The 21,201-nt window shown below is 32.6% G+C and overlaps 8 protein-coding genes across 8 annotated transcripts, besides 1 other annotated feature; 4 read left to right on the forward strand and 4 right to left on the reverse strand.

Moving 5' to 3' along the window:
- Positions 1-1,237: part of a mobile genetic element that runs on past the window's edge.
- A 3,515-nt stretch (positions 1,238-4,752) lies between these two features.
- Positions 4,753-6,591, forward strand: TVAGG3_1023640 (protein phosphatase regulator protein; the record flags this gene model as incomplete). Its single annotated transcript, XM_001578988.1, has 1 exon — positions 4,877-6,361. One exon carries the CDS (start codon positions 4,877-4,879, stop codon positions 6,359-6,361), a length of 1,485 nt encoding a protein of 494 aa, XP_001579038.1.
- A 126-nt stretch (positions 6,592-6,717) lies between these two features.
- TVAGG3_1023650 (heat shock protein binding) lies at positions 6,718-8,080 on the reverse strand (the record flags this gene model as incomplete). The annotated part of the gene is made up of 1 exon (XM_001578989.2): positions 6,823-8,073. The coding sequence occupies one exon, from the start codon at positions 8,071-8,073 to the stop codon at positions 6,823-6,825; it is 1,251 nt and encodes a 416-aa protein (XP_001579039.1).
- Positions 8,081-8,300: 220 nt separating this feature from the next.
- On the forward strand, positions 8,301-10,456 carry TVAGG3_1023660 (SAM (S-adenosyl methionine) transporter family; the record flags this gene model as incomplete). The annotated part of the gene is made up of 1 exon (XM_001578990.2): positions 9,185-10,456. The coding sequence occupies one exon, from the start codon at positions 9,185-9,187 to the stop codon at positions 10,454-10,456; it is 1,272 nt and encodes a 423-aa protein (XP_001579040.1).
- A 444-nt stretch (positions 10,457-10,900) lies between these two features.
- On the forward strand, positions 10,901-12,049 carry TVAGG3_1023670 (glycine-rich protein family; the record flags this gene model as incomplete). Its single annotated transcript, XM_001578991.1, has 1 exon — positions 11,180-12,049. One exon carries the CDS (start codon positions 11,180-11,182, stop codon positions 12,047-12,049), a length of 870 nt encoding a protein of 289 aa, XP_001579041.1.
- A 352-nt stretch (positions 12,050-12,401) lies between these two features.
- On the reverse strand, positions 12,402-13,088 carry TVAGG3_1023680 (uncharacterized protein; the record flags this gene model as incomplete). Its single annotated transcript, XM_001578992.1, has 1 exon — positions 12,636-13,010. One exon carries the CDS (start codon positions 13,008-13,010, stop codon positions 12,636-12,638), a length of 375 nt encoding a protein of 124 aa, XP_001579042.1.
- A 2,356-nt stretch (positions 13,089-15,444) lies between these two features.
- TVAGG3_1023690 (uncharacterized protein) lies at positions 15,445-17,167 on the reverse strand (the record flags this gene model as incomplete). Its single annotated transcript, XM_001578993.2, has 1 exon — positions 15,469-16,515. One exon carries the CDS (start codon positions 16,513-16,515, stop codon positions 15,469-15,471), a length of 1,047 nt encoding a protein of 348 aa, XP_001579043.1.
- An 81-nt stretch (positions 17,168-17,248) lies between these two features.
- On the forward strand, positions 17,249-19,803 carry TVAGG3_1023700 (uncharacterized protein; the record flags this gene model as incomplete). Its single annotated transcript, XM_001578994.1, has 1 exon — positions 17,763-19,787. The coding sequence occupies one exon, from the start codon at positions 17,763-17,765 to the stop codon at positions 19,785-19,787; it is 2,025 nt and encodes a 674-aa protein (XP_001579044.1).
- Positions 19,804-20,203: 400 nt separating this feature from the next.
- TVAGG3_1023710 (purine nucleosidase protein) lies at positions 20,204-21,118 on the reverse strand (the record flags this gene model as incomplete). The annotated part of the gene is made up of 1 exon (XM_001578995.1): positions 20,204-21,118. One exon carries the CDS (start codon positions 21,116-21,118, stop codon positions 20,204-20,206), a length of 915 nt encoding a protein of 304 aa, XP_001579045.1.
- Positions 21,119-21,201: the final 83 nt, after the last annotated feature.

Here is a 21,201-nt window from a genome sequence, read left to right on the forward strand (position 1 = left end):
TACTATTGACTATGACAACAATGGGAACCCGACAGTACTCACATTCGTGTTCGTAAAATAGAAGAAAGTATACAAGAGAATATTATGAAGTTTTAGGCAAACATGGCAAAATGTACACACTGCAAGCAGAAGATAAAACTACTATTGCCAGACCTCGTTTCAAACTTGTCAAAGTTCAAGGTGGTATACTTTTCAAAGACAGTTCCTAACAAATATAAGACAACTCCTGACGAATATGCTAAAGAAGTTGAAAATGACGACTAAGCAATTCTATACCATGCGTAAACTGTCATGTAAGGTGGCATGTAGTCTTTACTTTGTCCCGTTGTTTGCGTATATCCCGAAACGCGATGTGTATGGTTTCCATCTCCCTGAGTGTCACCCCAGAAACAATTTATAGCAAACTGAACGTCGTCTTTAACATCATATCCTTTACCTTTTTTCATTGCCGACCAATCCCAAAATTTATGCTTATGCCAACTGCTTGAGATGTACTTAAAATCTAATGTAGTGACTATGTGCAGGTAAATTTTCACTGAAATCGTTTTACTCTCCACCTGTTTCCTTTGAAGAGTTTGCACAATACAAAAACCTGTCGACTATTTGAGTCCAAGTTCCAAAACCAAGTACTACTTCTGGTCTGGTAGAGTTCATTGACGTATAAATAGAGCCTATAGGATATAATGTTTGAAGTATTTCTGTCTTTAATGTTTGAAGCTCTGTTTTGTCTGCTTTCTTGTCATATAAATCTTGAGCAGTGAATTTAATATTATGTTCATCCTTCATGACATAAACATCTTTACATCTAATGTTTTTCATCGTCTTATGTCGTCATCCGATGTTAAACCTTGTGGAAAGTTAGGAGGTTTACAAATATATTGCATCCACCAGTTTCTTCAACCGTTCCTTCAATACTTTCTATAGCAACAGTTGTAAAACTTGTATGTGTATGGTTCTTGTCTGCTTTCTTCTCTAACTCATCGTTAACATAAGTTTTATCTGGCTTTAAGGTCTAAACATCCTGAAACCCATCCTGTATCGGCTTTAACTTTAAAAGTCTTCGATGTCCATTCATGGTACCAGTCAACCCTTTCTTTCATTTCGTTATCTTTTTCATCCACACATATTCCTTATTCGCTTTCTTCTCTAACTTACTAGCCACATATTCCTTATCTGCTTTCTTTTCAAGGCTAACGTTTAAGTCTGTTATTTCAGATATAGAATGTGTATGAGTCTTTTTAGAATATTCGTTTTCAGCTCTTGTCACTTCACTTGACATTTTATTGTCAACATATGTTTTGTCTGCTAGTTCAGGATGAGTATGTTCTTTTGTTGCATAAGCATTGTTAGCTCTTTCTTCTTCTTTTGCTATTGCATCGTCTACATATTCTTTGTCAGCTTTGTTGTCAACATCTGTTTTCAAAAGAAGTTCATTTATAGGTTTCTCGTTTAAAGTTCCTTTTTGTTGGATTTATACAGACAGTATTGTTCTTCTTGTCTTGAAATAGAAACTCATCTGTCATTGGGTTTAATGTCAGTTTTAAGTTTCCTTCTTTCAATGACTCAGATATCTTAGAATAGTTTGAAAAGTTTGTTGTGTTCTTATTTAGAGCTTGCATAATGAGTTGTCGGTTGTGTTGTATTTCTCTCATGGAAGCAATATCTTTCGACATTTTTATTCTAGATAAAATATGCTTCCAATAGAAAAAGAAAATTCAAGAGTTGCTAAACTAAACCATTAGATGAACTTTTTACTAATGTCGGTCAAAAGTTTGAGACAGAGACCGTAAAGCATGAAGGCTATCGTTTTGACTACCCATTAAGATGGCTAAGAGACCCATCTGTCACAAAAGCTATTGGCTTCGTAGAATGAAGTTTGTGTCTGTAGAAGATAAAAGTTTTCCATTTATTGTAAGGTTTCATATAGATTATATATCTGAAGGGAAACGAAAAATGTGGGAAGAAATTGAGCTAATACAAGTTGACCTTTCATCTTCTCTACAGACTGCGTTAAAAAATATAGAAGATAAAATAAATTCATGTTATGCAAAATATGCTGATGAATATGCAAATACCGAGAGCACACTTTATGTGAGAATTGTATATGACAAACAAAATTCACAAGTGTCATTTTCAAATCTACGAAGACAATCCAAAGAAAGACGAACAAATATATACAGAATTCACTGCAATGTCATGGTATTATTTGCAAAGAATGTTAAATCAGAAAGTCAAACTTCCTTTAGCAAATATTTACAGTCGATATGCAAGAGATGAACCATATTTATTTAAAGATGTTTTCGACCCAGCTGCTATTATTGTTCATGCTTCATTTTCTGGCGCTCAAAACTCTTTCTTATGCTTGGCAAATGACTTTTACGAAAAACCTACAAAGTTATATGAAACCGCCGAGTGAAGTATTTCAGACTTTCAAGTATGGTTTACTACAGATGGAAGAAAAAGAATAATTCCATTATACCATGCGTTTTACTTAGAACTTAGTTTCATATACAACTACTATCGAACGGTAAAAATATAATTTTTTAATACGGTTGAGGTGTTGGATTTGGTTGCCAACTAGACTGTGGTGCAGGTTCAGGCTGTTGTATAACAGGAGCTTGTTCTTCTGGTTCAGGGTCTTTAGGTATAATACCAAACAAACTGACCTACTCTTTTACCAATATTTTGACTCCGTTCCAAATTCCTCTTCCTACGGTTTTTATTCCATTCCATATACCTCTTCCAACATTTCGAAAGAAGTTTCCAATACTACTGAAGAAACCCATTTACTATATGTAAAAATCTAATGTCCGCCTAGTCTCTTACGTTTCCTGTTGAGTTCCATAGCATTCTTTAACTGGAGCTCATACATTCTGTTTCTCCTCTGGTAGAAAACATATTCTGGGTCAACTCCTGTGTTCGCGTCATCTGCATAAAGTTGTTTATACCCACTTCAGGGTTTGTATAAAACTCTTTCCATCTCATATTTGCATACCATGGTGGCAAACCTAACGCAGCGTCATTTGACATGGCAGTTTGCATTTGTACATCTGTTGGCACTTGACCATAGTTTGCCATTGCAGTTTGTATTCTAACTTCATTTGGAATATTCTCTGGGTTTGGTTGTCCAGGTTGCTGTGCATTCGCTAAGTTCTGTGCGTCCATTTAATATTAGATAAAAATATCTCTTACGAGTACATATACTGAACATTTGCAGGCATTGGTTCATCTTCATATTCTCTGTACTTTTCTGCCACGTCAAATAAATAAATGACACAATGGAAAAAACCTAAAACAAGTAGTCCGATTTCAAACCACATTTACTTACTAATAAAATTTCTTTGTTATGACACTTTCTCCAGTTTATAGGACCTCTCTCATATTCTATCTTGTCATATATAAACTCATAGTCATGTATGTCCTCTAACCATCTCATAACGGTTTCCAAACCACTTTTATCGGATGTAAAGTAAAAGCATGGATGGTTATGTAAAACGTCTAAAGTTTCTAAAGAGTCTCTCAAAGTCCAGTCTACTTGGTATTGAAAATCCCATGTGTTATAGAACGGCGGGTCCACTATAAAGAAAACATTTTCCTTGTCTTTATATTTTTCATACAAATCTGTCCAATGACATCTCACAAACTCTATACCCTCAATATATTTTTCTATGTCCTCTTTGAAAACATTTGTATAGTTTAAGATATAAAACTTTTGACATAAGTGTTTCAATGTCATGAACTCTTATAGAACCACTATATAATAGTCTAGCAGATATACTATCCCAGTCTATATATTCTGCTTTTTTCAAAACCTCTCTCACAATATTTTTCTTATCTAATGGTATACGTTCCATCTTACCTATAGGTATCTTTTCTTTTAACTCTTTCAATATTTTGTTTTGTCTGGTATATGTTTGAGACGGTCCATATAGTTGTCGAAGTCATTGCATATAATCTTTGAGTCTGGAATATTATATGGCACAAATGGGATATATAGAAACTTCCACCGAACAAATCTACAAATGTTAGACCATTCGGTAGTTTCTTAAGTTCTCTCAATATAATATCTTTACATCTACTCTTATTTCCAAAGAACGGTAACGGTGGTTTTGTAAAATTCATTTATATATAATAATAAAAATGTTTTTACCCCGAAAAGTGACAGAAAAGTGACAAAACATGAAAACATATATAATTTGTGAAAAGCGACACATTATATAATGTTTTCGACCCAGAAGAAGGCTTCTTCCCAGAAGCAATGGAGGAAGAAGAAGAGTCCTCCGAATTCACAACAGAAGACTAACAATTTTCCGAATAAAAACTTCATTTATACTAAACATCTTCGGGGCTAGAGGGCACGAAGTGCCTGGAAGCCCCACTTCCCTTTTTTTTTTTTTTTTTTCCACGTAAAGCCCGTTGCAATAAAAAAATCTTTACAATCGTGAGAAGCTCTCAAATTTTTATGAACATAAACACTGAGAAAAAATTGTGAAATCTATATTCAATAATTTTGGATAATGTAACTCCAAAATCATTTTTTGGGGATAATTTCTCAAACAATTTTTGTAAACTGCCGATAGATAAAGTTCAACAATTACCACTTATAGTGTTTCCTTTTCAAAAAATGAAAAAATTTAGTTTCCTAAGAAATTCAATATTGAATAAAACCGCTTTAGGGGCTATTTCTCCCTGATATTGTATTGCAATATACAACATAAACCTTTTGACCAAATTTTCAATGTGAATGTTTCAAAAAAACTCTTCATAAATTTTTTCATGATGAACTGTTTGTGTATCTATTAGTGAATCAATTTGTTCCATAAAAATTTTTTCAATTTTTCTGCAAATTTATTAATGAGTAATTTTTTGCATAGATATGTATGATTTAATTTCGAACAACCAGAGAAAAAGCGCTAGCACGCGTCTTGATCATCCGCCTTCAGCTCCAGCAACGAAAAGTCTAATTGGGAACTCTCTACCTAAATTACGAACAAATCCGAGAGTGGGACCACCAGGAGGGTCAACTTCAGCAAGAAACTCTCTACTTTTACCTTTTTCAGAAGTTACAGCTACAATTTCGAATAATAACGAAGAAGATTCAATGCCATTATCACCAGCAGCTACATCTCATCTCGTTGAAATTCTACAATACTGCAAAACAATTATAGATTTTAATAACCCACAAACTATGAATAGTAGATGCAAAAAAGCAGATTATTTAACTCGTTTATTTAATAGTGTTAATAATGTTCATGTTTTTAGAAATTTAACAGATGATATTAGAGCTGAAATCTTCGAAATGATAAAAATCAATCTAATTCGTGAAATACCACCTATTCCACTCACAATTATTTACGCAGATTCAAGAGTTCCTCTAAATACAAACAGCTGGCTTCATCTTTCGTTAATACATAGAATATTATTCTCATTTGTTTCTAATTCAGAAGTTTCTCAGCTACAAAATTTGTTGACAAAGGAATTTCTCACAAATTTTGTAGCTTTATTAGAAAGTCCTGATCCAAAAGAGACTGCTGCTGTAGAAACATTTGTATTATTAGTATTTGACTCAGTTTCTGGTTATAGACAAATTTTATTTCAAATAATTCTTCGCCAGATTCTTAAATACCAAGAAAACTTCGCTCTATACTCATGCGTTGCTCCATGCCTACGATTTTTACTCCATTTCCTTAAAGCCCAGCCTCTTCCTTTGAAACCTACATTTTTCCAGATGTATAAGACCATAATCTTCCCACTAATGTCATCCCAGCTCTCCTCAGAGTTCTTCTCGCCCTTTAACCAGCTCGCGGAGTTCTTTGTCCAGCAAGATCCGACAATTTCTACTTGGACATTGCAAGAAATGGTCAAGCACTGGCCGAAAACAGATACGAACAAGGAGTGCTCGTTCATCAGCCATTTTACTTACATCGCGCCTTATATTCCTCCAAATGACATTTTGGAAAGTGGAAAAATCATATTTTCTATTCTGAAGCAGTCCTTGGAGTCCTTGAATTTTAAGACAAACGTGGCCGCTTTAAACGTTATTTCGAATAGAAATTTCATTATTGTTTTTTCTGCTTTTGCTTCTCAATTAATTCCACTTATAATGAACGGTGTGAACAAGTGCAGTCAGCACTGGAACGTTGCTGTCCAGAAATCTGCAATTGACGCTGTAAGAGTTTTAGTATCTGTTCTTTCTGACATCGAAAAGGGAATTGACCTGTCTCTGTTGGAGAAGGAGGCCCAGGAGAAGGAGACTGTCCTGATTAGTGGCTGGAATTTCGTTTTAGATGAGGCAAGTAAGAATGATTCGACACTTGATGTCGAAACTATCAAAGAGAATATAAGCAAGCTCATAGTATAATACAATTTGTATATAAATTTGTTTGATATATTAAATATTACTATTATGTAGATTATTTTAATCGAAAGGAAATTTTTTACATAACATAACTATTAAATTAAAGCAAAGAAATTTGTTTTATGTTGCTGATTGTCCAAATCAATAAATTTGAAAAATATATTTTATGAAATCTTTAATTTTTTCATTTCAAATATGAAAACGATTTAAAATATCAAAATTTTGCATATGTGATCTAATCAAATATCAAAATTGATTCAAATAAAATGAGATGGAATTGAAATTTACCAAAATATACATCAATATCACTAGGTTAGGTTATAGTTAGTCTTGTTTTTGTGGAAAAATATGAAATTAAAGTAAGAAAATGTTTTTTTAGTAAAAATTTTAACAACAAAAGATAAATGCGAATATTAAAATAGACGAAAATCTTTATGCATGACCTTTTTCTGTTATTTTTATCTTTACATTGGTTGGCAAGATGCTTGTTGACGGCCATATCTATCATCATCATCTTCGCGAGAGTCGTAAGCTTCTCTAGAGCGTCCACTGCTTGATCTCTTAGCGTTCTCGAAATCTTTCATTGAAGCATCCTTTAAGTTAACTGTGAATGTGTTTTCATCTGGTTTGAAGCCCTTTGTCTCATCTGGAGCTGGGAGGTACTTCATCAAAGCCTCACGAAGTGGAGATGTTAATGTTGCTGCCTTCGGGAACTCAACTTCGAAAGCGATGAAGAGACGACCACGTTCGTAAGCGTTTCCACGGCATGGCATACCTTCGCGTTCGATAACCTTGATTTGGCCTGGTGTGATGACTTCGTTGGTATTTGTTGAAACAACGAGTTTGTGGCCATCGAGATGTGTAATGATGAACTTTGTGCCAAGGAGAGCTTCTGTGAGTGTGATCTTCTTCTTGATGAGAAGGTCATCGTGCTTACGGATGAATGTATCATGCTTCTTCTCCTTAACTGTAACGATGAGGTCACCAGTATCGCAATCTGGAGCTTCATCAGCGTTACCTTGGAGAACAATGCGGTCGCCATCTTCCATACCACGTTCGACATGGACAACAACCTTCTTCTCTTCTTGAGAAACCTTAGATCCGTGGCAAGCCTTGCAGCGATCTGCAGCAGCAATCATTTGACCTTTACCATTGCATGTTGTGCATGTTGTGACCTGCTGTGTGATCACTGGGCCCATACGGACAACTTGAACTCTCTGGCCTCTGCCTTGGCAGTCCTTGCAAGTTGTTGAGGACTTTCCTTCAAGGCAGCCTGTGCCATGGCACTTAGGGCAGATGACCTGGCGATTGATCTTGAGTGTTGTTTCCTTTCCATTGTAAAGATCTTCAAGTGTGCACTTGATGTCGTATAAAACATCTTGTGTACGCTGGCGACGTTGCTGGCGACGACCACCACCAAAGCCGAAACCACCAAAGTCACCAAAGAGGTGGGAGAAAATATCTTCAGCATTTCCGCCCATACCTTCCTTGAGGCCGTCTGGACCATATCTATCATATGTTTCTCTCTTTTGTGGGTCCTTAAGGATTTCATAAGCTTCGTTAACGGCTTGGAATTTTTCTGTGGCTTGTGGATCATCGCGGTTCTTATCTGGGTGAAGTTCACGGGCTTTGATCATGAAAGCCTTCTTGAGCTCGCGCTCATTGGCATCGGGCTTGACACCAAGGAGATCGTATAGATGTGTATCAACAACCATTTAATGTGGTCGAATAAAAGTGCCCGATAAGTGGTCAGGCAATTTATAATTTCATTTTTCAATAGATAAATTTGGAAAATTTTTCCAGCAATTCCGAGAAAGCATTGGAGAATGTTGGAGATTAAAGTTCGAATTTTCTATCAAAAATAACGTTTATTTTTACAAATTTTTTTCTTTTTACAAAAATCGTCAATTGATATTAAAAATCCAGAATTTTTTTTGACATTGTGTTGGCATTTTTGGCTGATATACCCTAATTGTTTGCAGCATATTGATTAGATAAGACAAATCTTAGTCAATGCTGATATTATTTCACTTTCAAAACCCAAAATAACACAAAAATCTATTCAAATCTTCCGGAAGTACTGATTATAATTCCGTAATCACAGCGAATTATCGTTATTTAAATGATTTTTATATGATTCAGACCATGTTAACCCAAATTGCACTCTGTCTTTCAAATTATCAAGATTCACTAAAAATTAATTGATATCGCATCATATTTCTTCAATGTTTTGATGAATAATTATAAGATCAGACTGTTGTTTTGTAAGAGATAATTTTTATAAAATCTTTTTTCACAATATTAAAGAATCGCAATAGCTACAATACAAGATTCATACTATAGAGAGCTAAAGTAAACCATATTTTGCCCAATACGTAGCACAATGAAATTTTTCAAGTAAAAATATTTGGAAAAATGAAGCAACATATGATAAATCAATTAAATTTTTAATACGCAATCGAATATACGATTATAAGACACACTTAAAGTTTTTATAAAGAATTATGAAATATCGTTTATTTGCAATAGCAAAGGAATACTTATTCCAATGAGTATTACACGTATCATCAATGTGTACGGGCAAAGAACATCATAACATTTTACGAATAATTTTTTTGTCCCTATGATGATCCGAAAGAACCACCATAATCCTGTGATACAATAAGATGTTTTTATGTCATTATTCCATATCCAACGAAATTTCTCCGACCTAAGATCAAATCCTATTGACCACAAAAATTTTTTTTTCTCCGATGCAAAGAAAATTTTCAATTGAAATTGATATCTCCCCAAATTGATTCAGGATTCATACAGAAATCGTATTACATGCTTGCAACATTCGTTCTAGCAACATCTATGATACGAATGATCGGTTCTCAAGGGAGTAAAAACAAGAATTTCCGAAAAGTACAATTATTATATTATACAGCTTACTTTGCTATAATTATTCCTGATTCAATAGCAGCAGTTTATTTCAATAAGTTTTGGGCGCTGAGAGGATTCCAGAAACAAGTAATTAATAGTCTGAATTTAGTAATTCAATTCGCATCAATATTCAGTAGCATAGTTTGTGGTCCATCACTTGACAAACTCGGTAACACAGTTGTTATCTACTCTAGCATCATTGCAAAGTTATTTTCATTAATAATTTTTATATTTACTACTTCAGCTGACTTTGCTTTTATTGGTAGATTCCTCTGGGGAATATCCTTGATCTTTTCCAAGATCTCTTTTGATCATTGGTTAGTCGAATTAACAATGATTTACGAATTTTCTCCAATTGACCATAGTATCCTGATAGAACGAAGATCTTTGATTAACCTATTAATAGATATGACAATTACCAAAATCGTTGACTCGTCCGCTCAAAAATTAGGTGTATTGAATTTGATGAAATACATTTTATTCGCTGATTTTATGTTATTCGTGCCGCTCTACTTTGTTGTGAATTCTACCAATTCGAAATCAGCTCCAAAAGCTGAAGTTTCAAAAGAAATCCAAAAAGATTCACAAAAAATTGACGCAAGATCAATCGTAACAGCATTTGTTGATACAATATATTGCATGGCAACTAATCTATTCAAGCAGTTGCTATCAACAAACTTTATAAATCAGAATTTACCATTTTCTATGATTATGGCAACATATACTGTATCGTTAGCGATTGGAAACTCCGCAACTATGATTGTGTTGTCTTATTTGTCAAATACGACAATTTTATATATTATTTTAATTTTATTTGCCGTTGCCAGCACTTTTGGTTTCATATTTGCTGACAACGACTTCTTTGCTTTCCTCACCGTCATAGCTCTTGGCTTCTTGGATGGTTTAGCCGTTCCAATTATGGTTTCAGCAAGAAGTGAAGCGTTTCCTTCATCGTATCGCGGAAGATTCTTATCAGGAATAAGAGCTTCAGGTGCAATTCTGTCTGTCATCGTTACTTATATCATGAAATACACGACAGAATCTTCTTATTTGTTATTTAATGCGATCATGTTTGTATTATGTATTATATCTTATAGATACCAAGATAGAGTCTTTACGTTCTGCAAATATTTCTTCAAGATGTTCCAAAATACTCCGAAGAAATCAGATTAATTTTGTTTTTTTATTTTTATTTTGTTTTGATTTTATTTATAGAGTTAAAACTCAATATCTTTAATGCTTTACTTTTTATCAAAAAAAAAGCTGATATGAAAAGAAATGTAAATAAATTTCTTAAGAAATCCTACTTTCACTACACCTCTTTTTGACCTTGAATATTTTTGCATCCACACTATTATTCTCCGTTTTCAAATTTAGATAATTACCAATTACAGGGAGCAAATTCCACAGGTCATAGAGTTAGATGGTGTGTACTCTGTTTTATTAGTTTTCAAACTAACTAAAGATACTGTGGAAATGTAGTTTCGAGTTAAATTAAACATGATGAATATAATATTTAATAATATATTCAATAATATTATTAGATTAAGAAAAATAATATATTTGAATTAATATTTAATAATATATTCAATAGATGACACTTAGTGATATTTAGAGGAAGATTTTAAATATATATCAAATAACTCCGTGATATGTACTTAAATATCGTTATTTATTATTGGAAATTTGAAATTTATAGTGGAATTAAGCATATTAAAGTTTTCCAATATTAAAATATGCAACACATTAATGCATTTGAAGTATTGATAGTTTGGAAGAAGATTTTAAGGATAAAAGTGACAAACCGCGAGTTTCCAAAACCAGCTCCAGTCTGAATTCAATAAAGTCTCCGTTAATCAAAAGATATTTAAATTTATATACTCCTTTAGATGAAGAATGAAATTAAGATATGAATTTGAATTTATCGAGGCTCGACGTTGTGCCTCAAATCTATTATTTCTAAATCCAGGAAAATATAAGCTTGAAGCATGGGGAGCTCAGGGAGGTAATACATCAACTAAACAAGGAGGTTATGGTGCATATGTGTCTGGATTCATAAAATTATCATATAGGTCAAAAATCTTTGTATTAGTTGGGCAGGGCGGTTTTATCGCATCAAATCAATTAACGGAAAATTCGTGTGGTTTTGGAGGAAGAGGCTTCGATATATCAGCAAGCGGCGGCGGAATGACATATATTGCTCTTGATATTGATTCTCCCTCTAAAGCTTTGCTCATTGCTGCCGGCGGTGGGGGTGCATCACATAACGTTTATTGCAATGTATTAAACGAAGGTGGTCATGCAGGAATTCAAGCAGGAGGCAACGGAAAGAATGGTGTAGCATGTACAGAGTATAATAGAGTCACGGCTGGAGGCTTAGGAGCAACTCAAACATATCCAGGAACTAATCCCCAATATAGTGAATTAAATGGTGAAAAATTTTATGGAGGAAATCAAACAAAAATAAATGAATTTGGTTCTGGAGGTGGTGCTGGATATTATGGCGGAGCTGCTGGCATCAACTATGGTGCATCTGGTGGTAGTGGGTCTTCATGGGCTGCCGATTTGCTTACCAATAAAGTTTTGATACCAGGCAATGAATCAATGCCATCTCCATATTTTGAAGGAAATTTTAATTTGATTGGAAATAAAGGGCATGGTCATGCTAGAATTACATTAATAGGTAATCTAATTTCTTATAATTATTATGTCTTTCAATCACTATTGTCCAATTTCTTTTCGATTTATCTTGCTTCGATTTCATAAAAAATTTTTATCTGATTATTTCAAACACCTTTTTTTGGATACTACAATGAGAAAATATTCAATGGAAGTTCACTAATAGTGCAAGCATAGTTGTTTTATATATTCGGATATCTTGAACTTTTCTTCGAAACGTTATTCACTCGTAAACTTGTTGTAATAATGTCTATAATTGGGAGTAACTTTACATGTCAAAACGATAGAAAACTTTTTTTTCGAAATCCATTAATTTTCTATTAAAAATATATTAAGAAATGTATTTCAAAAATTATTGCGAATAGAATTCAAAAAATAACCTTTCGTAATTTCCATGTTTTCCAGAAATATCCGACCAATGGGCGTATTATTTATATTACTAATGTTTACTTTGAGATATAATAATTGAGAATGCTAAACAGGGAAATAATTGTTTTTTGAAAATACAAATATTATGGTTTTATTACAAACATCGCAAAATAGATGTATCAACAATAAAAAAATTACAGTACAGTCTATTGGTGACTACCAAGTAACGAACAGATCTATGAATTGAACGTTTCAATATGTCTATATCATAATGTATATCATGAACAATTGTATATATGTTAACTCAGTCACTTTCATCATGCTGATGTTTATGATACTTCCGTTTATGAACTTCACCGTCATTTGATTTTGTTTTATCTCTCTTTTTGTATTTACGCTTTTGCTGTTGAAATGGTTCTGAGTCATCTGTATCATCTGATTCGCTAATATCAAGATTTGTAAATATTTTTGGTTTCTTCTTAACTTGTTGCATTTCTAAATTTTCTTCTGATTTCGAAAATGATTTGGATCTCTTTTTCTGTGAATGAGTAAGCGTCTTATTAAGTCCAGCTTTTTCCCAATATATGGACTTGTAAGAAGGAAGAAGTTTTGACCATTCGGCCGCTATTCTTCTTGCAATTTCAATATAAGTGAGGCCCTCAATTGCTTCTCGATGCATATTACGCCATTCTATCGAAAAGACAGAGAAGGCGGATTGAACAGTATTTTGAGTAGATGACGTCGTTCTTGAAAAATGTTCCTCTCAATTTTTTACATTTTGAAATAAAAATAATCGTGCACTTTTCAATTTCACAACTCTGAAAGAAGGCATTGAAAGAAATTCTAGAGAGAAAATACCAGAATTGAAATCCATTATCCAAATGAAATTCATATATTCGTCAGAAATCGATGTTCTAACAAGAATTGCAATACAAAATCTATTGATTAGAGAATTTTCGTATATCCATTTATTTTTTGAAAATCAAATAACATATATTGGCAATTCATGCATTCCAGATAATTAAAGTCATACATTTTTAATCACCAAAATTTGAAATCAAATAGAAATCAGTATTTTATAATATCATTTTAAAATAAAATAGTATTTATATTGAACTCAAGTAAGGATGCCGGAACTGCCAAAAGCGCAAATTTTGTTCATCACGAATTGCCAAGCTTGGATGAGCGAAGTTTTGAAAAAAATTAGTAAATTTTGCATTATTTAAGTCTGAAAGAAGCAACAGAATGCTATATTTTAGTTTCTATATATTTTTGAAATAAAATGGTGGCATTATTAATGATTTTTAGAAATTTGATATTTGAAATTGAATCATTTAATATTTTTACCGAAGGATTTATGTTTTTTGTGATGTTGTGTATTATGTTATAGTGAAACTAGAGATACTCAATGTAAACACTTTTTAAAATAACGTATAATTGCCAAGGCAATTTTGGTTTTGGCAATTGTACGTTATTTTTTTCGCAGCGATTTGAGTGAATTGCCAAACCTTAAACTTTCTTGGCAATTGTACGTTATTGAGAATTGCCCAATTGCCATAAGCTTCAAGAAAGCTGAAACAATGACACTGAAACATATTTAACTACACGTAAAATCAAATCAGGCTCATTTATTAAAAATGCAAAATATTTATACTTATTGTTTCGTTTAGTCAACACGAATTTAAGCCTAATTCTTTCTCACGTCTGAGATGGCCTTCTTACATGAATTATTATGTAAATTTTTGATTATTTTGGAATAATATTAATCATTTGAACTGTTTTGTGGAGTTCTTTTGTGAATACGATACATTTGTTGAACTAATATTCAATTCTCAATAATATAATGCATTTCTGTTATTATATTTCCAATAATTTTTTAAAATATTTTTTTAACTGCTCACAAAATATAGCAGAGGACTCTCATCAAAATGAACAGAGAGTGAATTATTTTTCACAAAGAAATTAAAATACAAAAAAATTAAAAATAAAATGAAGAAAAGGGAGAAAAAAATAGGTTCTAAAACCAAATACATATAACTATGATATGTGTATTTTATTGGGCGAAATTGGCGTCCGAAGGGCGCCAATTTCGCCGGGAATTTTTTAAGAATTGCCAAAATGACCTCAGAATTGCCAAGTCTGCATCCTTAACTCAAGAGGACGGATGCTCAAATCCAGGGCAATTTGCAAAAAATTATTCTAGACCGTGCCCTAAATAATTTTTGAAGCTTGATTTGGATACTCAAATATTTCAATTGGCTTAATATGGCTAAAAACATATTCATTATAATTTGTTTGGTGACTTGAGCTCGGCATATTTTACCAACGATGTGTCACTTTTATATCAAAAATTTCCTTATTTAGATACCGCAAATGAGTAAATGTATGAAATAGAGCGTACGAAACTCGCATACATTTCGCAATAGTACTCTATATGTATGTGTAAATATGAAATTTGGGATGTTGGAGTCATCTCTCATAAAAAATTAATCACCTTTCCCTGCAATCATAATATTTGCATATGTATCAAAGATTAATGCGGAATTTTGACAGCACAATTTGGAGATTCAGAATTTTGAATTGTAAAGTGATGTTTTGACATCTGCAATCTTAGTATTATTATAATTTATTAACTCGGTATCAATATGATTTAAATTAATAGAGTTAAATTTAAATTGATTATTGCGAAAAAACACAAAGGAATAGAACTATCACTGTTCGTTAAGATACTTACTGACTGAATAGAAGAATCTAGATCTTTCAATCATTACTTTCATTTCTAGCATAGGAAGCGGAAAAAAAGAGAACAGTCACCCTAGGAAAAAAGAAGAAAGAGGTCACTTTTATTTCGTATTACTTTAATGGAACTTGCAATGTTCGTTAGTATAATTACTAACTAAATAGAAAAATCAAGATATTTCTATCATTTGCGATTTTTATATTTAAATTTCTATACCATTTTTAAGTTCAAGGGATTTTCATATGTAATAATGATGTCCCTGGTCTAAGAAGTCCATGATATAAGTAACAGCTATAGCCAACTATAAAAAAAAATTATATTTTTTTGAAAAAAAAATCTTAAAAGAAAAAAAAATAATATAAGATCATATTTAATAAAAAACAATAATTATATTAGACTAAAAGAAAAAGTCATCATCCTCATCGAAATTAAAGTAATTATCGAAGTAAGATAAATCTGCTGTAGGATCAGTTTGTCGTTGAATATCAGGCTGCTGAGTAGTTTGTTGGGGCATATACATCGGCATTTTTGCATTGTATTGTGTCTGATTCTGAAATTGGTTTTGATTATAGTTAATTTGTTGAGTTGGGCAGTCCTGGTGGTGTATTTGTGTTTGGTACGCGGGTTGCTGCTGATAATCTTGATAGGAACTCTGTTGTTGCCGCTGTTGGTGGAAATTGTAAGATTGCTGGTATTGGGCGGATTGCTGCTGGAGATATTGTGGGTATTGGGCGGATTGCTGCTGGGGGATATATTGCTGCTGTTGCTGGTATTGGTTCTGGTATTGACTCGGAAAATCTGGGGAAATGTTGTAGTCGAGAGTCTGCATATACTGTGAGCGGGAGTATTGTTGGGAGTAGTTTTGGCCGATTTGGCTTTCCGGGGGCCGCAGATTTTGCGAATTTTGGGTAAAAAAATCAGATGATTTGACTTCTGAAAAATTCTGTTGTGGTTGTTGATATGTGAATAAGCTGGATGACTGATTATCTGTAGCTGGTTGCTGTGGTTTGCTAAATGATGAAACATTCGGTTGAGGTGAGAACGAAATCGGACTTAGTGCTACTGATGGAGTTGGCTGTGCTGTAATTGTGGCTGTATTTGTCTCAGACCAACCGCCTTGAAGATTTAATCTCAAAAGCTCTTCAAAGTAGTGGAAATTTGCTGCAATAAAATACATTTTTCCTGGTGAACAACGTTTTAATGGTTTTGGAGGATCTAATTGTGCAATAACTGGTGCTGTGATGTTACCAAACAGTCTGGAGTTAAGTGAGCGCATATGCTCTAATCTATTATAGTAATGATTCAATAAAGCTGGTGTTATATTATTCGCTTTGGCATCAATTACACACCTACGTATGATTTTGCGCTTTTTAGAGTCTTCTAGCTTATTGGATTTCATTCCGGAAAAGTCGAAGCCCTCCAAAGCATAATCAACACCCTTCATTTGATTACAAAATTGTAGACAATTCAATTTTTTTGTGAACCTCATTTCCCGCAAAATTTTTTGATCCCGATAAATTTTATATGCGAGAATAACTAAGATATAAAATATACACGAGTTAGAATTTAATAATACTGTTTTTAAGGCTATTTAAAGCCACATTAAAAATTTGAAAAGATTTTTTGCCATAAATTTGCAATCTATTTGAATATTCGGGTTGATTATCAAAAATGAAGCAGATAATATGTTTAGTAAACACTGAACTCATTTTTCCTTGAATTTGTTTTTTGAAAATGATGATATTTTAGAATGATCTATCTATTTTTCGAAACACAATTTTATAGTTATATGAAATTATTTTAGCGAGAAGTTAATTGTAAGTTTTTGAACTGAAATCGAATAATTTTTCTTGCAAAATTCACTTTTATAAGCATATTCAAATGGAATATCTTGTATATGAGAATTTAGTATTATTTATTATATCACAAAACGAGTAAATCAATGAACATCTCATGAATGGTTGTTAATTCATATTATGTTCATAAGATGTTAAAAAAATAAATGCTTATCTTAATTAATTTAATCTGGGCAAAATGTTTGTGTGTCATAGGGGAGATAGTTAACAATTTGCTAGCGTTGCGAAACACAATTTTTTGAAAAGGAACTGTACAAATGTTGTGTTATGCTAAAATTTGCAAAGTGATGAATGGAATAGATGCCTTGAGATTCACTTCCGAATAGAAGTAATTTGACAGATGTAAAATTTCAATTCGTTATTTGGGAAAAATTTTGAGAAGTAATTATTTTTTGTATAGTTTACATCACTCTGAAACTTGGGAAAATTTCAGTCGAAGCATACATATTCCTCTAAAATAATATATATAGCTTACTAAAGTTATAAGTACAGCAAATACTCGTCTAATTCTGTAGATTTAGTTCGAAAAATCGAAAATATCAAAATAATTTTGATTATATTGATTTAAATCATTTGTTACTCGATGTTAAGATTTGATTACAAAAATAAAGAAATATCTCATGTCTGAGATTGAATACGCATATTAATAAAATTAAAATTCAATATTGCTTGAAATATCAAAAATGTAATGGATTCTGTTTATCCAGGATTACCAGTTCTCAATGCAAATGAATTTTCATTGTAATATCTAAAATTAACTCTCATATTCTTTAAAATAATAAATTAATTAGGGTCTATCGCCTTGGCAAGCCCTCAAAATTTCTGAAATTTCTAAATGTTTTTTGTTTTCTTACTTTTCTCAGAGACATATTGCAGAAACCTCACATATGAAGGTATAAAGATCAAATACGGACTTGACAGAAATGGTTATGCCTACTTTGGTTCGCGTTACAACCCGACCAACGCCACAAATTTGACTTTTGATGGCAAGTTGTTACTTCCAGAAGCCATTCGTATCAAAAATATGACATTCTCATTCAAGCTAATCTGTGAACGTGCCTTTGCAAACATTCCGATGAAATCAATTTTTTTACCTACAACATTAGAGTGGATAGCAGCATCAGCATTCGAGAATTGCACTAAACTAGAAGAAGTAGATGCATCTGAAACGAATATAAGTGTAATTGATGATAGAGTTTTTAGAAATTGCTCAAATCTAAAAATATTTAAATTTCCAAAAGTAATATCAGTCATAGGAGCTAGAGTATTCGAATATACGTTAATTCAAGATATCCAAAATATGAAATTTACAGGTATTGATGATTTTACATTTGCAAACAACCCAAATCTCAAGATTGCAGATCTCTCTTCATCATCAATCAAAATAATACCAACATCACTATTCGAAAATTGTACAAGTTTGTCCAAAATCTTTCTTCCAAAAAATTTATTTTGGATAAAAAGTTTTGCATTTGCTAATACGAATATAAGTGAAGTACTGATACCGCAAGAGTTAACTCTTATACACAAATACGTTTTTTCTTCATGTCATCGTATAGAAAAAGCAGATTTACGAAAATGTCCTGTAAAATGCGTCAGTGATGGACTTTTCCACAATTGTGTTAATCTAAAAGAAGTAATATTACCAGAAGTATGTTACTGGGTTGGTTCTCGAGCTTTTTTCAATACAAAAATAAAAAATGTTGAAATTCCAGTTGATTGTTACAGTATTGGCGAATATAGCTTTGCACAATGTCCGTACTTGGAATCCGTTGATATGTCGAACAGCGTGGTCGAAGAACTCTTAGAAGGAGCTTTTTTCAATAGTTCGAAATTATTTAAACTGAAAGTGTCGAAACAACTAAGTAGTTTAGGCGCTGATGTGTTCTATAATACAGATATTAAAGATCTAGGCGATCTGTTGAATATTTCCCACATAAATTCTTCAACTTTCCGGAATTCCAAAATTGAGACCCTAAATTTACAAAAATGTCCGATCAAACATATCCCTGATTACGCATTTTACCAGAACAAGTACATTCGAACGGTAAATTTGCCAAATACAACAATATCAATAGGGAAATATGTTTTTTCTGAGACATTAATAGATAATATCTCTCTTGCTGCTAGTATACTATCAATTGACGAAGGATCTTTCATGAATTGTCAAAAATTATATGAGATATATTTGACAATGCCGAATCTGACCTTGTTGATGCCATATATGTTTGCCAATTGCCAGAATCTTGTGGTTGTCCGTATTTCTAAACACCTTCATGCCTTGAAAAACGCTTGTTTCTTTAATTGTTCGAATTTAGAATGCGTTTATGGCTCTAGACGTCTTAGAATCATTGGACCATATTCATTCTACAATTGTACATCTCTTGTTGAAGTCAATTTCTCAAAAATTGCTGTTCATTACATTGATGAATCTGCATTTGAGAATTGCGTCAATTTAACAAAGTTTACAATGAATTTCCAGACAATAGGTACTGGTCCTAAGGCGTTTGCCAACACAAACCTCACTTCAATGGAATTTTTCCATTCAATTGGAACATTTTGCTTGGCAAACTGCAAAAATCTTGTTACAGTGGTCTTAAACCGCAGTACATTGACTGTACTGAATTCTGCGTTGTTCGACCAATGTATTTCTTTGAAAACTGTTTATTTACCGAAAATGATCACTTATATTGGTCCAACAGTGTTCAGAGGGTGCACGAATCTGCAGGAAATATATTATAAAGGTCAATGCCATATAAAATTCGCTGCTTTACCTGATTCAGCGAAAGTTTTTGTGACTTCGAAATATAATTCCACAAAATTTGGTAACAAGTCTGTTATTGTTATTTATAAAGAATAAATATTATGTTTTGTTTATTATTATGTAAATAGAATCTATTTTCATATTTGATATTCTTTATTTAAAGCCCAAACCAAAGACTTCATTTTTCAACTTAATATGTTATTGTCTTTTTATTTCATACAAAAACACTTGAATATACCTAATCCGAAAATTTAGTTAAAATATTCATTTTTGAACCAAATATTTACTATAATTTAGTCTACATTAAGAAGAAATGGATAACCATTGAGAATGATTATCAGTTAGAGCAACTATGCTAAATTTCATTTGTGATATTTCACCAAAATCTATTGTACTTTAGATTTCAGTAGAAAATGCATATCATAATGAAATTCAAAAAGATAAGAAAGAGTTTTTGTTTAATAATAAAAAATATAATAAAAATTCTTAGTTAAAATGATAGACTCTATATTTTATCTGTGGTCTTGTAACTTTCTAAGTACATCGAGGAAGAATTCGCGATCGCAGCCCTTGATAACAAGACATCCGTTTTCATCAGGAACTGCTGGTGACATTCCGATCTTTTCGCCATGCAAAACAATTGAAAGTCTTAATCTCTCTGACTTCGTAACAGCTTTGTCACCATAGCATGCAACAAAAGCAGCAAGTGGATCTGCCGGATAAAAAATACCTTTGCAAAAAGTAAGAGTAGCGTTCCATGTCTCTTTAACAAATCTACGTATTTCAGTTCCCTCTAAATAGCAAACATCAAATGTCTTTGGTTGCCATGAACATGTTACAGTGAGTGTCCATGAAATAATTGTAGTTCTGACTTGTGGGAATGATTCAAGAACTATATGTGCGGCTTCTGGATCTGCGCGCCAGTTGAACTCCGCATATGGAGACGTATTTCCTACTCCATCTTCGGCGCCACCCATAATGTATAAGTGCTTGATTTTAAGGAATGCTTCTTGATTCATTCTTAAGGCACATGCGATGTTTGTGAGTGGAGCAAGGCATAAAACGTTGAGATCTTCATATTTATTGCAGGCATCAATCAAAGCATTGACAGCATGCTCTTTCTCTAGCATTATTGGTGTGTCAATGCCATAAGATTTATCATCAATATCTCCAAGTCCATCTTTTCCATGAATCTCTGGAATTTCCATTGATGGCTGAATCAATGCTTTCGAGCAACCTGCATAAATCGGAATATCAGTCTTACCCCATACTTTGAGAGTTCTGTTTACGTTCCTTATAACATTTTGGAGAGATGCATTTCCACCAACGCAAGAAATCCCAATAATTTCTACATCAGGACAGTTAAGGCATATAAGAATAGCTGTGGCATCATCAACACCAGCGTCAGTATCAATCCAAATCTTCATAGAAAAATGTCACATTTTATTTCAAATTTTTTCAATTTCAATCTTGGAATATTTTATCATACATCATTTTTAGGTTCAAAATA

This window comes from Trichomonas vaginalis, chromosome I, assembly GCF_026262505.1.
Source record: "Trichomonas vaginalis G3 chromosome I, whole genome shotgun sequence".
NCBI lineage: Eukaryota > Parabasalia > Trichomonadida > Trichomonadidae > Trichomonas > Trichomonas vaginalis.